Source organism: Schistocerca serialis, chromosome 2, assembly GCF_023864345.2.
Source record: "Schistocerca serialis cubense isolate TAMUIC-IGC-003099 chromosome 2, iqSchSeri2.2, whole genome shotgun sequence".
Taxonomy (NCBI): domain Eukaryota; kingdom Metazoa; phylum Arthropoda; class Insecta; order Orthoptera; family Acrididae; genus Schistocerca; species Schistocerca serialis.
In genome coordinates this window covers 327298822-327311805 of record NC_064639.1, presented here as the reverse complement: position 1 = coordinate 327311805, position 12984 = coordinate 327298822, and the positions used below count along the sequence as shown (strand labels likewise).

Below are 12984 nucleotides of genomic sequence, written 5' to 3'. Positions count from 1 at the left end.
TCCGTCGGCCGTCGTAATTTAATATATTATTATTATTGTTATTATTATTTTTTGATTGTTGCCGACTTACGTGGTGGGCCTTAATAAAAATGATATTTAAGTTGAACAATGTAATAAACTTTTCATATTACTTTCCTCGGCTAGTCAGTTAACTTTAAAGCAAGAAATCTTTAGTTATTAATTAAAATTGCGGCCCACACACGCGCGAGAGTATTTTTCTTACCTCCGTTGACCATTGTATTGTAGTCGGAGTCCTGGCTCTGGCTCTCAGCTATGGTACTGAAAATAAGAATCTTAAAGCTAAGTATTTCTGCAACTTCGTGCGGCTGTGGAGAAAAATTAATATTATGCTAATAGCGGGCGAGTTTTTCAGCTTCCGTTAAATTTTCATAAGTTAATATCGCCACGTAATGGCGTCGTTGGCTGCATCGGCCGCTGCGATTGTTGAGCTGTAAATTACTTGAATGCAGGTTAATTCAAGGAAGGCGGACATGAAATCGGGATCACCTCTTACAAATTAAAAGTGCACAATAATATTAAATCGTTATATTATATGTTTAACTCATACAAATATGCTTACATTTGTCAGCACACGCAAGATGTCCCTCTACACACATTCAAGACAAAAGAAGAAGTGAAGTCGACTAAAAAATTAACAAAAGAGCGTATCTTGTCGTCTCTTTAGATCATTCTGTCGTAAATTATTTCTTTGCAATCTAAACTTACACATGGTAAAAAATTTGGCACTGGGGACGCTATATGTTGCAGAAAAAATGGTCTTAACAGTCGGACAGACAAACGGACAACAAAGCGATGCGGAACCCTTGTTTCTGCCGTATTTCTGTTACTCCTGAATCACAAGACTTGTAATTTTGAACGATTGACTTTTCACTGGTTTTCCTCTGCCTCTGAGTAACTGCTGACCTCTGCCGCAGGATATGTCGCCACTCTCGAAGAGCCCTAGCGGTAAGGCCCACCGCACTCCGTGGGGAAAGGTCAAGGACATCATCATCCAGACGCGCAAAGACAGCTTGAAGCGTCGCGGCGCTGGCTCCACCGACGCACACCTCGACTCCGCGTGTGATGGCGCTATGGACGGCAACGCGCTGCAGTCGCAAGACGCAGACAGCTCGGTAAGTACCTGTTTGCGACGCATTGCCTGTGCTCAGCAGCCATTCTCGCATTAGAACATCACTGAGGTACCTAACTTACTTTTGATTAAAATCACTCTGTTTATTGCGAGCATTAATTGTGATCCGTACCAGCTTCAAGTGGTGTAAGCTTTCAACTTTTCTCGGTGCGTGCGGTGAATGAAACGGCTGGAGAGCTGTGACATACGTGCCCAACATTTACGTGTCAAAGCCAGCTGTCATATGCAGGCGAGCTTATGGACTCAAGCCAGTAGCTATCGCTGCCGTACGTAGTGGTGGGGCAACATGTTCATCTATCTGAAATAAGAAGTACTTCACATTTAGGGTACACAGAAAAGAAAAATACAAACGTGAATTAAAGTGCTGTCTTTTACGTTTTGCTTGTGCATCGTTTTTGTTTATTTATTTTATAGATTTTTCTATATTTCGGATTGGATTATCATTTTCTTTGTTTAGGTACATGTCTGTTACATAGAAGGAGATACTACAGGTGCTGCTGGATATGGTTACAACGCATCCTGACAATCCTTCAGTCCTTCTTCGCAGCGGATCGCGCATTCTTTCAAGTAGACCTGGCTCCATGGGGCTACGTCACACGCATTGTTTACACGCTCCTGTAACGTTTGCACATTAACGATTGGTCCCCGTGGTTAGAAACGCAACGGAATCATGTCCGGTGAGCAGAGGAGCCAAAGTTCGAGTCTCCTCGATTAATCTATTGCACTTGAAATGTTCCTCTGAATGTCCCCATGGCCACAAGTCCAGCGGATTCAGGTGTGCTAAGAAGAGGGGCCGTCGTCCGTAGAACGTAGCGTTGAATACGGTTCCCTGCAAGGTAGAAAATGGAGAGTTGGCTCCTGGAACGTTTACACATTAACGATTGGTCCCCGTGGTTAGAAACGCAACGGAATCATGTCCGGTGAGCAGAGAAGCCAAAGTTCGAGTCTCCTCGATTAATCTATTGCACTTGAAATGTTCCTCTGACTGTCCCCATGGCCACAAGTCCAGCGGATTCAAGTGTGCTAAGAAGAGGGGCCGTCGTCCGTAGAACGTAGCGTTGAATACGGTTCCCTGCAAGGTAGAAAATGGAGAGTTGGCCTGTCATGCATAAACCACAGTTCGTGTCTTTTTGCAAGGGTAACGGTCTCTAGCAGTGCTGGTAATTCATTGCTCACTAAACTGTAACGATATGACGGCCTATACAACGCTGAATGGTGTACATTACTCATCGCAAGCAAAACAGCCCATATCTCAACAGGTACTGGATTTCGGACATATAATTACAGGAACTTCTAGTTTTGACCAATATTACCTACTAGCTTAGCGTCCACCGCTTCGCTTGCGTAGACTGTATAGACTGCAGATTTTTTGTTTTTTGTTTTTCTTTAATCAAATTTGTATGTTGCTCACGAATTGCAACACCTTCTAAACATTTCACGCTAAATAAGGCAATAAAAGCATGGTCTTTTCTGAATGTACTTCTTATCAAGACAGAGATCCTGGTTGCTGGAGTCCAAGATGTTTGTTAACCATGCCTTCTGTGTCCCTTTGGTGATATTTCCATAGGAACTTTCATCCCTTAACACATGTTTCTTTATATCCAACCGTGAAATGAAATGCGAATTTTCATAGTTTTAGCTTTAACTTTTATTTTTTACTGTAACGAAATACTGTCTTAAGAATTTGCATCCCCTATTTAACCCCATTAGAAATTGAATTTCCGCAAACAGTGCAATACGTATTTTTATTTCCAACGAAGAAGCAAAATACAAATTGGTATAGCTTTTCCTTTGAAAACGCTCTCAGAGTGAAATAATGTGATAAAACTTTTCGTTTCGTATTTCACTCTCTTAGGGAGGTGAATTTCTAAAAACACTGAAACACGTATTTCTTCATTTCTAACGGAGAAGGCAAACAGCACTTTTCAAAGATTTAGCTTTAAAAATTCTTTCGCATTGAAATATTTTGATAAAACTTTCCACCTCCTATTTGATCTCCTTAGGGACAGAATTAAAAAAAAAAACCTTTTTCATTTGTAACCGACAAGTCAAATACCAGGTTTCATAAATGTAGCTTTAAAAATATTTCAGTAGTTCTTTAATAAAGATTGTGCAAAAAAGCTGTCGCCCATTATTTCAGCCCCACAGGGGTTAAATTTCCAAAAATGGTGAAATACGTATTTCTTTATCTCTGGCCGAGAAACCAAATATTAACGTATAGCTTCAAATTTGCCCTAGCAACGACATACTTTCAAAAAAATTATTCATCCCCTGTTTCATCAACTTAGGGGTGGAATTTCAAAAAACCTCTTCTTAAACGATTCCTACAATAGAAGATCAACATCCTCTCAAAATTTCAAGATCCTATCCTTATCGGTTCGGGCTGGGCGATGATGAGTCAGTCAGTCGGGAGATGATCTTATATATCGGGTGATCAAAAAGTCAGTATAAATTTGAAAACTTAATAAACCACGGAATAATGTAGATAGAGAGGCGAAAATTGACACACATGCTTGGAATGACATGGGGTTTTATTAGAACCAAAAAAAAACAAAGTTCACAAAATGTCCGACAGATGCGGATCGTTTGGTGATGATTGTGTGCTCAGCCGCCACTTTCGTCTGCTTGGCCTCCCAGATCCCCAGACCTCAGTCCGTGCGCTTATTAGCTTTGGGGTTACGTGAAGTCGCAAGTGTATCGTGATCGACCGACATCTCTAGGGATGCTGGAAGACAACATCCGACGCCAGTTCCTCACCATAACTCCGGACATGCTTTACAGTGCTGTTCACAACATTATTCCTCGACTACAGCTGTTGTTGAGGAATGATGGTGGACATATTGAGCATTTCCTATAAAGAACATCATCTTTGCTTTGTCTTACTTTGTTATGCTAATTATTGCTAGTCTGATCAGATGAAGTGCCATCTGTCGGACATTTTTTTAACTTTTGTATTTTTTTTTCGTTCTAATAAAACCCCATGTCATTCCAAGCATGTGTGTCAATTTGTACCTTCGATTTACATTATTCCATGATTTATTCAGTTTTCAAATTTATACTGACTTTTTGATCACCCGGTATAACTCCCATGCGAATATGTGGTACTTTTTTTTAAACACCTTGTACGTTATAAAGACAGCCGCTGGCGAGCCTCTTAAGAGTATCGAAATGGTTTTACTTAATGCTCATGTATTTTCAAAGTCGGTATTTTTTTTAAGTACGTTGTGCTGCTTTAGGATTCTGATGTCCAAGCTCAGAGGACTAGTCGAACAGGTTACCTCGTAGTGTCAAACGGACAGCACCACGTGGTTGTTCCTTTGTGGACACTGTGCTGCCGAGTTGTTGCGACCAGCCGACTGAGACGCAGCCTGCGGGCCGGCGTGTGGTTGCAGAAGGCGGGGCAGGCGCCGCGGCTGACGCTGACGCTGGCCTCCAGCGAGGAGCTGCGCTGGCCCGAGCACCAGTCGCCGCCCCCCCGGCCGCCGCCCAAGCCGTCGCCCTCGCCCGTCACCGACCCCGAGGACGACCGCCGCCACAACCAGCAGGTAGCCGCGCGCGCCTGCTGGGCTGCCCATTCTTACTGCATACGATCTTCCGCAGCGACACTCTAATATTAGAGTACGCACCACACTTAGAAGACATTGCTAAGCTAAGGTATGCACGTGAGGGTTTTGCACTCTCAGAAACCGTTTGCGAGTAAAACGAGGTCTGTTCAAAAAATTCCGGTTCTTTATCCACAAAATTTTTCTACGCTTACCTTCTACTTATTGTGCATGGTCTCCTTCGAAATACTCTCCTGCACAATTAATACACCGCTCCCAACGCCGTTTCCATTTCCGAAAGCAATCTTGGTACGCCTCCTGCTGGATAGCGCGAAGCGCCGTCTGAGAATTTTATTTTATCTCGTCTATTGTTGCAAATTTCGTCCTTTCGACAGGGTTTTCAGCTTCAGAAATAAAAAAAGGTCCGCAGCGGCCAGGTCGGGAGAGTACAGAGGATGAGGCAGAACAGTGATTTCGTTTTGTGTACATTAGTCACGCACCAACAGCGATGAACGAAATTAGAATTTTATTAATACCTTCAGCTGCTGACGGGCGTTGATATATATCAACGGGGACAGGTGAAAATGTGTGCCCCGACCGCGACTCGAACCCGGGATCTTCTGCTTACATGGCAGACGCTCTGATCCACCTGAGCCACCGAGGCGACGGAGGATAGTGCGACTGTTGGGACTATCTCGCGCACGCCTCCCTCGAGACCCACCTTCTCACCTTGTATGTCCACGCACTACATTCGTAGTGTCCCACCCCAACACACTCAATGCTCGTGGAAGACATTCTTACCAAGTCCCGTAAGAGTTCGGGAAATATGTGTGCATCTGCACAGAAGAAGGTCATGGCCGCTATTGCCAGAACTATATACTTATAAGGATATGGTGTCTGTTCTTTTGGACATGTCCCAAAGAACAGACACCATATCCATATAAGTATAAACAGCGATGAATGCGGTCTTGACTAATGGGCCGTGAGACGAACTTAGCGGAAACACGACGCTTTGTCAGGATTTCATGACATGATCCAACTGGAATGTTACATTCTTCTGCAGTCTCTCGCACAGTCAGTCTTCGACTGGCACGCACAATTTCGTTGACGTTCCTGACACGAGCGTCGTCGGTAGACGTCCTGAACGAAGGTCATATTTAACTTCCGTCCGGCCATTTTTAAACCGCGTGAACCATTCGTAGCACGAGTATGGCTTAAGCACTCCTCACCGTAGGCTTCCTGCATCATTTTGTGTGTCTCTATAAATGTTTTCTCAAGTTTCAGGCAAAATTTAATGCAGACACGTTGCTCCTCTAACTGTGCCATCTCGAAATTCGCAAACTGTGCGCCACAACGTTCTACTCAATACAGCACTGAACATTAACAGACATACAACAATAAAACTTCCAATGTGTGCAATGTTGCAACCGCATTTCGCCCCAACACACCAATGGCGCGAAATTTTTTGAACAACCGCCGAGATTCAGCTCGCCGAGTGTCCGAGAGAGGGGACAGATCTCAGACAGCCGCTCCCTGCGAGCTTAGCCCTCGCTCGTAGCCGGTAACCTCCATCTCTCGAGAGTTGCTCGCCGTAGCCCTCAGACAAGGAAAACCATACCAGCGTTGTCGGGAGAGCCAAGAGTGCTGAGCGGCGATTGTACACTAACCCATCATGTTAATACACCACGAAGATGACATGCTACAGACACGAAATTTAACCGACAGGAAGAAGATGCTGTGATATGTAAATGATTAGTTTTTCAAGGCATTCACACAAGGTTGACCCCGGTGGCGATACCTGCAACGTGCTCACATGAGGAAAGTTTCCAACCGATTTCTCATACACAAACAGCAGTTGACCGGCGTTGCCTGGTGAAATGTTGTTGTGATGCCTCGTGTAAGGAGGATAAATGCGTACCATCACGTTTCCGACTTTGATAAGAGTCGGATTGGAGCCTACCGCGGTTGCGATTTATCGTATCGCGACATAGCTGCTCGCGTTGACCGAGATCCAATGACTGTTAGCAGAACATGGAATCGGTGGGTTCAGGAGGGTAATATGGAACACCGTGCTGGATCCCAACGGCCTCGTATCACTAGCAGTCGAGACGACAGGCATCTTATCCGCATGGCTGTAACGGATCGTGCAGCCACGTCTCGATCCATGAGACAACAGATGAGGACGTTTGCAAGACAACAACAATCTGCACGAACAGTTCGACGACGTTTGCAGCAGCATGGACTATCAGCTCGGAGACCATGGCTGCGGTTACCCTTGACGCTGCATCACAGGCAGGAGCGCCTGCAATGGTGTACCCAACTACGAACCTGGGTGCACGAATGGCAAAACGTCATTTTTTCGGATGAATCCAGGTTATGTTTACGGCATCATGATGGTCGCATCCGTGTTTGGCGACATCGCGGTGAACGCACATTGGGGGCGTGTATTCGTCATCGCCATACTGGCGTATCACCCGGCGTGATGGTATCGGGTGCCATTGGTTACACGTCTCGATCACCTCTTGTTCGCATTGACGGTACTCTCAACAGTGGACGTTACATTTCAGATGTGATACGACCCGTGGCTCTACCCTTCATTCGATCCATGCGAAACCGTACATTTCAGCAGGATAATGCATGAAAGCATGTTGCAGGTCCTGTACGGGCCTTTCTGGATACAGAAAATGTTCGACTGCTGCCCTGGCCACCATATTCTCCAGATCTCTCAGCAACTAGAAACGTCTGGTCACTGGTGGCCGAGAAACCGGCTCGTCACAATACGCCAGTCACTACTCTTGATGAACTGTGGTATCGTGTTGAAGCTGCATGGGCAACTGCACCTGTACACGCCATCCAACCTGTCAGTTCTAGTATAATATATTTGTCCAATGAATACTTTTTTATCATCTGCATTTCTTCTTGGTGTAGCAATTTTAATGGCCAGTAGTGTATGTTTTGCCGTACTCGTGCACACATTAACTAAAATTACCCACGAAACTGTGCGTTTTGAGCAACAGTATGTGACCGTGGCATGTTCCTGAGCGAAGAAATCGCCCATTTTACTTGCTAAACGAAAAGCACGAGCAAATAGCCAGTTTCGAAGGTTCTAGACAACGTATAAAAACATTTTAGACATGTTATATAGCACTAACAAACGAAAATAAAGAAATAGTCACTGGAGAGAGACTCGATTCCACGTTATCTGAAACTGTGTACTGGCATTGGTGAGAGAGTTGAGACTACCGTCGTGATTGATATGCACTGTGAGCGAACGTCAGGGTGCTCCCAACGAAGCTGTTTAAATAAATGATGGTATCACTGATATACCAGTAGCTTTAGATGGCAGTTGGCAGACGTGCAGCTACAGTTCTAAGAATGCTGTTGCTACGGTGATCAGTGTTGAGACTGGAAAGGTAACAGATTTCCGTATTTTAACCAGTCATTGCTATAAATGTAAATCGGGCGGTGAAGAAGGGCACATCTGTGACAGAAATTATGAAGTAACAAGTGGTGGTATGGGGGCCTCTGCAGCTATTTAAATTTTTAGTCGATCTGTGAACGAAAGAGGACTGTGTTAGACTAAATTCTTAGGTGATGGAGGCTCAAAAGCATATAACAGTGTAGTAGCCGCTCAGCCTTATGGTGAGAAGGTTATCGCAAAACTGGAATGTGCTATCATGTCCCGAAGAGGATGGGCACCGGGTTCAGGAAGTTGAAACAAAGTCTGTGAGACGAGAAACTTTATGATGGTAAAACCATAAGAGGCAGGCTGACAGACAAAATGATTGATGAACTACAGCAGTATTATGGGTTGTCCATTAGAAATAATACTGAGGATTTGTTTAAAATGAAGCAGGCAGTATGTGCTACCTTCTTCCACAGGCTGTCAACTGACGAAAAATCGGTTCATTACCATTGCCCCCCGGGACCTGATTCATGGTGCAATTACCGCAATGACCAGTACTCAAACAGTTATACAGCCATAAACATTCGATCCTAGCAGCAGTCATGGATATAATAAAACCTATTTACAGAGACCTGGCAAATCCTGAATTACTGAAGAAGTGTCTGTATGGTCAGACTCAAAATCCCAATGAGTCGTTCAATAATGTTATATGGACCCGCTTACCAAAAAATGTTTTTGTTGGAATGAAGGCACTGAAGGGCGGGGGGGGGGGGGGGGGGGGTCCGAGATGCTGTTATTGCTTTTAATGATGGCAACATTGGTAGCGTGAAAGTGCTACAGCATATGGGAATTAATCCTGGAACAAACTGCATCAGAGAACTTGAACTGATGGACAAGGTCCGCATTGATAAAGCAGAGTATGCAGCATAGTTGGCCACTAAGCAGTCCACAAAGAAGAAAAGAAGAAAAAACTTGGAAAAGATCAAGAGAATTATATACAGAATGGTGCAGGGTGCTTCTGAATGACTAAAAATAAAAAAATTAAGCATATATTAAGTGATTTACAGTCTTTTGAAACATTAGGTGGCCATTCCTAAAAATTTACATTTTTTGTTGCATTTTTCCCTAAATCTCAGAAACCACTTCGAGTAGAGTATTCAAATTTTCAGGGAGTAATAACATACATATCCTGCGTCTACTGAACTAAAATAGGAACAATGTTATGTATAATTAAAATTATTTAGGATAACGTACAAAAAAGTATACAAAATTTTAACCGTGTAATTAAATAACCGTTTTTCCGAAAGCAGTAGTTGAAATGCAATTATTGTTGTTCAGTAGACTCAGATCATACAATTTAATGTCCTGTAGAAGTTTCATCTCAATTACCACAGTGATTCCTGAAATACAGGGAAGGCAAGTCACTAAATTTAACATTGTCGGAACAGGGCGTTCCATTTCCCCTTAATTTAATATTTTGGTTCTATTTGTCTTGAAAATGAGTGAGTCAATTTTTTCCATCTTTGTTCAATTTCTATGTCTATCAGATGAAATAATAGGAATAAAAAAATGAAAGTTGGCTATTTCAGAAACCAGTTGTTTTGAGCGGTCTTAACAATCAGATTAACTGGGGTAGAAAAAGAAATCGATGTAACCACTGATTTGGCGCAGACTTAGCGACCAAGGTTATACAAATATTGCCCCAATACTTGCATCAGAATAACAAGGCTATTCACCGCTAGTTTTTTGTGTTACACATACCATATGGCCAATTAACGAGAGCATTAAAGCGGTTGTAGTCTTGATTGGTGCCACTCTCCGACTTTTCGATTGTCCACGATTTTGTTATTCAGGTGCAGGTGTCCAGTTCCGACCAAGGTTTCCGGGGGCTTTTCCTTGGTTAAGGCAAATGCTGGTATTGCAAACCCCCTTCCCATATATTCTTAGCTGGGACCCCCCTATCCCCAGTCCCAGGAACACTCGACATACACAGTTCGAGATCTTTTTAAATAAACGCTTCAATTACAAAAATGTGAAATGGCTTAACGAGGAGACAGCTGGAGACGGCGTCAGTTCGTTTTTTAAGCCTGCAGCTGCGCTCTGTCTGACCTGGTGCCCTTGCCGTGTGCTCAGGGGTCCCCGCCGCCTTGCCGCAGGCACTCTTCCAAGTGGACCAAAGTGAAGAAGGCGTTCCTCACAGCCCGCCAGGAAGATGCGGGCTCGCCGCCCTACAGCCCCCGAGACCACGCAGCCTTCGAGTACGCCGCACAGACAGGTAACTCCCACTGTATCTGTTGTTTGCTCGTGTTAACATTCAGCAATAGCTTTGTAGGGTCAATTGAACCTACCGATACAGGTCATCAGCTTTAGCCCGCGCTATAGAGATGTTGTAGCGGGACACACGGGGAATGCGGGCCCCGAAACGTATTAGTGACATCACAATAGCCGCCTTGTCCGCCATATTTCGCGAACGCTGGCTCCGTGCAGGGCCCACGACAAATCGATTTGTCAATGAAAAGTTACCCACCCAAGCTCTTAACTTTGTCGTGCGCTACCGTGAGGTTGATGCATTTAAACGAGCGGTTACGAATTCTTAAACTACTTGCACCACGTCGGAGATGGCTGCTGGCACTTTTCAAGAACTGCAGTGCCACGTTCTGTGACGTGCGCGCCCCGGCCTGTCTTTCTTATGGGCCTAATGTTATAGTATGTGACTCCATATATGCGTGAACAGAAAGGCAATAATACACTGACAATATTGTCTTCCTTTTACATTTCTTTTGGAATGGGCAAGTAGGTCGTGATGACAAATTGATCTGTAGTGGCGGATACAGAAAAATCTCGAGCAGGGGGCGCTAAAGATATCTTGAGCTACCTTTACTTTTACCGTAATGAAAAATAATCCAGTCACATGCAAAGTTTAAGACAGTTTTATTTAAACTGATTATACACATATACACTACTGGCCATTAAAACTGCTACACCACAAAGATGACGTGCTACAGACGCAAAATTTAACCGACAGGAAAAAGATGCTGTGATATGCAAATGGTTAGCTTTTCAGAGGATTCACACAAGGTTGGCGCCGGTGGCGACACCTACAACGTGCTCACATGAGGAAAGTTTCCAACCGATTTCTCATACACAAACAGCAGTTGACCGGCGTTGCCTGGTGAAACGTTGTTGTGATGCCTCGTGTAAGAAGGACAAATGCGTACCATCACGTTTCCGACTTTGATAAAGGTCGGATTGGAGCCTATCACCATTACGGTTTATCGTGTCACGACATTGCTGCTCGCGTTGGTCGAGATCCAATGACTTAGGAGAATATGGAATCGGTGGGTTCTGGAGGATAATACGAAACGCCGTGCTGGATCCCAACGGACTCGAATCACTAGCAGTCCACATGACAGGCATCTTATCCGCTTGGCTGTAACGGACCGTGCAGCCACGGCTCGATCCATGAGTCAACAGATGGGGACGTTTGCAAGACAACAACCATCTGCACGAACAGTTCGACGATGTTTGCAGCAGCATGGACTATCAGCTCGGAGACCATGGCTGCGGTTACCCTTGACGCTGCATCACAGACAGGAGCGCCTGCGATGGTGTACTCAACGATGAACCTGGGTGCACGAATGGCAAAACGCCATTTTTTCGGATGAACACAGGTTCTCTTTACGGCATCATGATGGTCGCGTCCCTGTTTGGCGACATCGCGGTGAACGCACATTGGAAGCCTGTATTCCTCATCGCCATACTGGCGTATCACCTGGCGTGATGGTATGGGGTGCCATTGGTTACACGTCTGGGTCACCACTTGTTCGCATTGACGGCACTGTGAACAGTGGACAATACATTTCAGATGTGTTACGACCCGTGGCTCTTCCCTTCATTCGATCCCTGCGAAACCCTACATTTCAGCAGGATAATGCACACCCGCATATTGAAGGTCCTGTACGGGCCTTTCTGGATACAGAAAATGTTCGACTGCTGCCTTGGCCAGCACATTCTCCAGATCTCTCACCAATTGAAAACGTCTGGACAATGGTGGCCGAGCAACTGGCTCGTCACAATATGCCAGTCACTTCCCTTGAACTGTGGTATCGTGTTGAAGTTGCATGGGCAGCTGTACCTGTACACGCCATCCAACCTCTGTTTGACTCAATGCCCAGGTGTATCAAGGCCGTTGTTACGGCCAGAGGTGGTTGTTCTGGGTACTGATTTCTCAGGATCTATACACCAAAAGTGCGTGAAAATGTAATCACATGTCAGTTCTAGTATAATATATTTGTCCAATGAATACCCGTTTATCATCTGTATTTCTTCTTGGTGTAACAATTTTAGTGACCAGTAGTGTACAAGACAATGCCATCTTATGATATGAAAAAAGTTACAATTGTGGTTCTCTTCCTTAAGTGATGAATTCTATGCGCCTATTCTTCCTGGCAAATTGGTTAATTACAGGGTCAATAGGACAATCAATGTCAGGGTAAGCATTAAACAGAGATAAGCCATTAAGTCGATCCCCCTTCATTGTCGACCTCAGCCATCTCATTTATATGCCAAATTGTTGAAAAACTTCTTTCTAGCAATAGATGCAGGTAGATAAGCAAATATTTTGTACACCGTGTGCAAAGTAGGATAGTCGTATCTAGGACAAACGGACAAAGCTTGCACTTGCTACCACGAGGACTTTTTACATATTCTTTCTTCAGTCTTAATATTCTTGCTTCTGAATGTAATCTAGCTTCCTATATGGCGAATAGTCCGTATTTATAAGGCTTCGTATCGAAGGCTCTCTGGACAAGAAAACAGTAGAATATTCGCTACTTTTCTCGATCAAATGCCAGGCAGAATAACGTATCGAGATCGTTAGAAAGGCC

At 44.3% G+C, this 12984-nt stretch overlaps 1 protein-coding gene and 1 non-coding gene across 2 annotated transcripts in view; one reads left to right on the top strand and one right to left on the bottom strand.

Annotated features, from left to right (window-relative positions):
• The first annotated feature begins 938 nt into the window (after positions 1 to 938).
• LOC126455952 (uncharacterized) overlaps positions 939 to 12984 on the top strand; it is a 312305-nt gene continuing 300259 nt past the window's right edge. Inside the window, exons 1-3 of the mRNA XM_050091709.1 lie at positions 939 to 1133; positions 4387 to 4695; positions 10232 to 10373. Of these exons, the coding sequence (XP_049947666.1) occupies positions 939 to 1133; positions 4387 to 4695; positions 10232 to 10373 (646 nt within the window). The remainder of the gene's footprint in view (positions 1134 to 4386; positions 4696 to 10231; positions 10374 to 12984) is intronic.
• Positions 5282 to 5356, bottom strand: Trnat-ugu (transfer RNA threonine (anticodon UGU)). Its single transcript has one exon. It is a non-coding gene; the product is annotated as a tRNA-Thr (tRNA).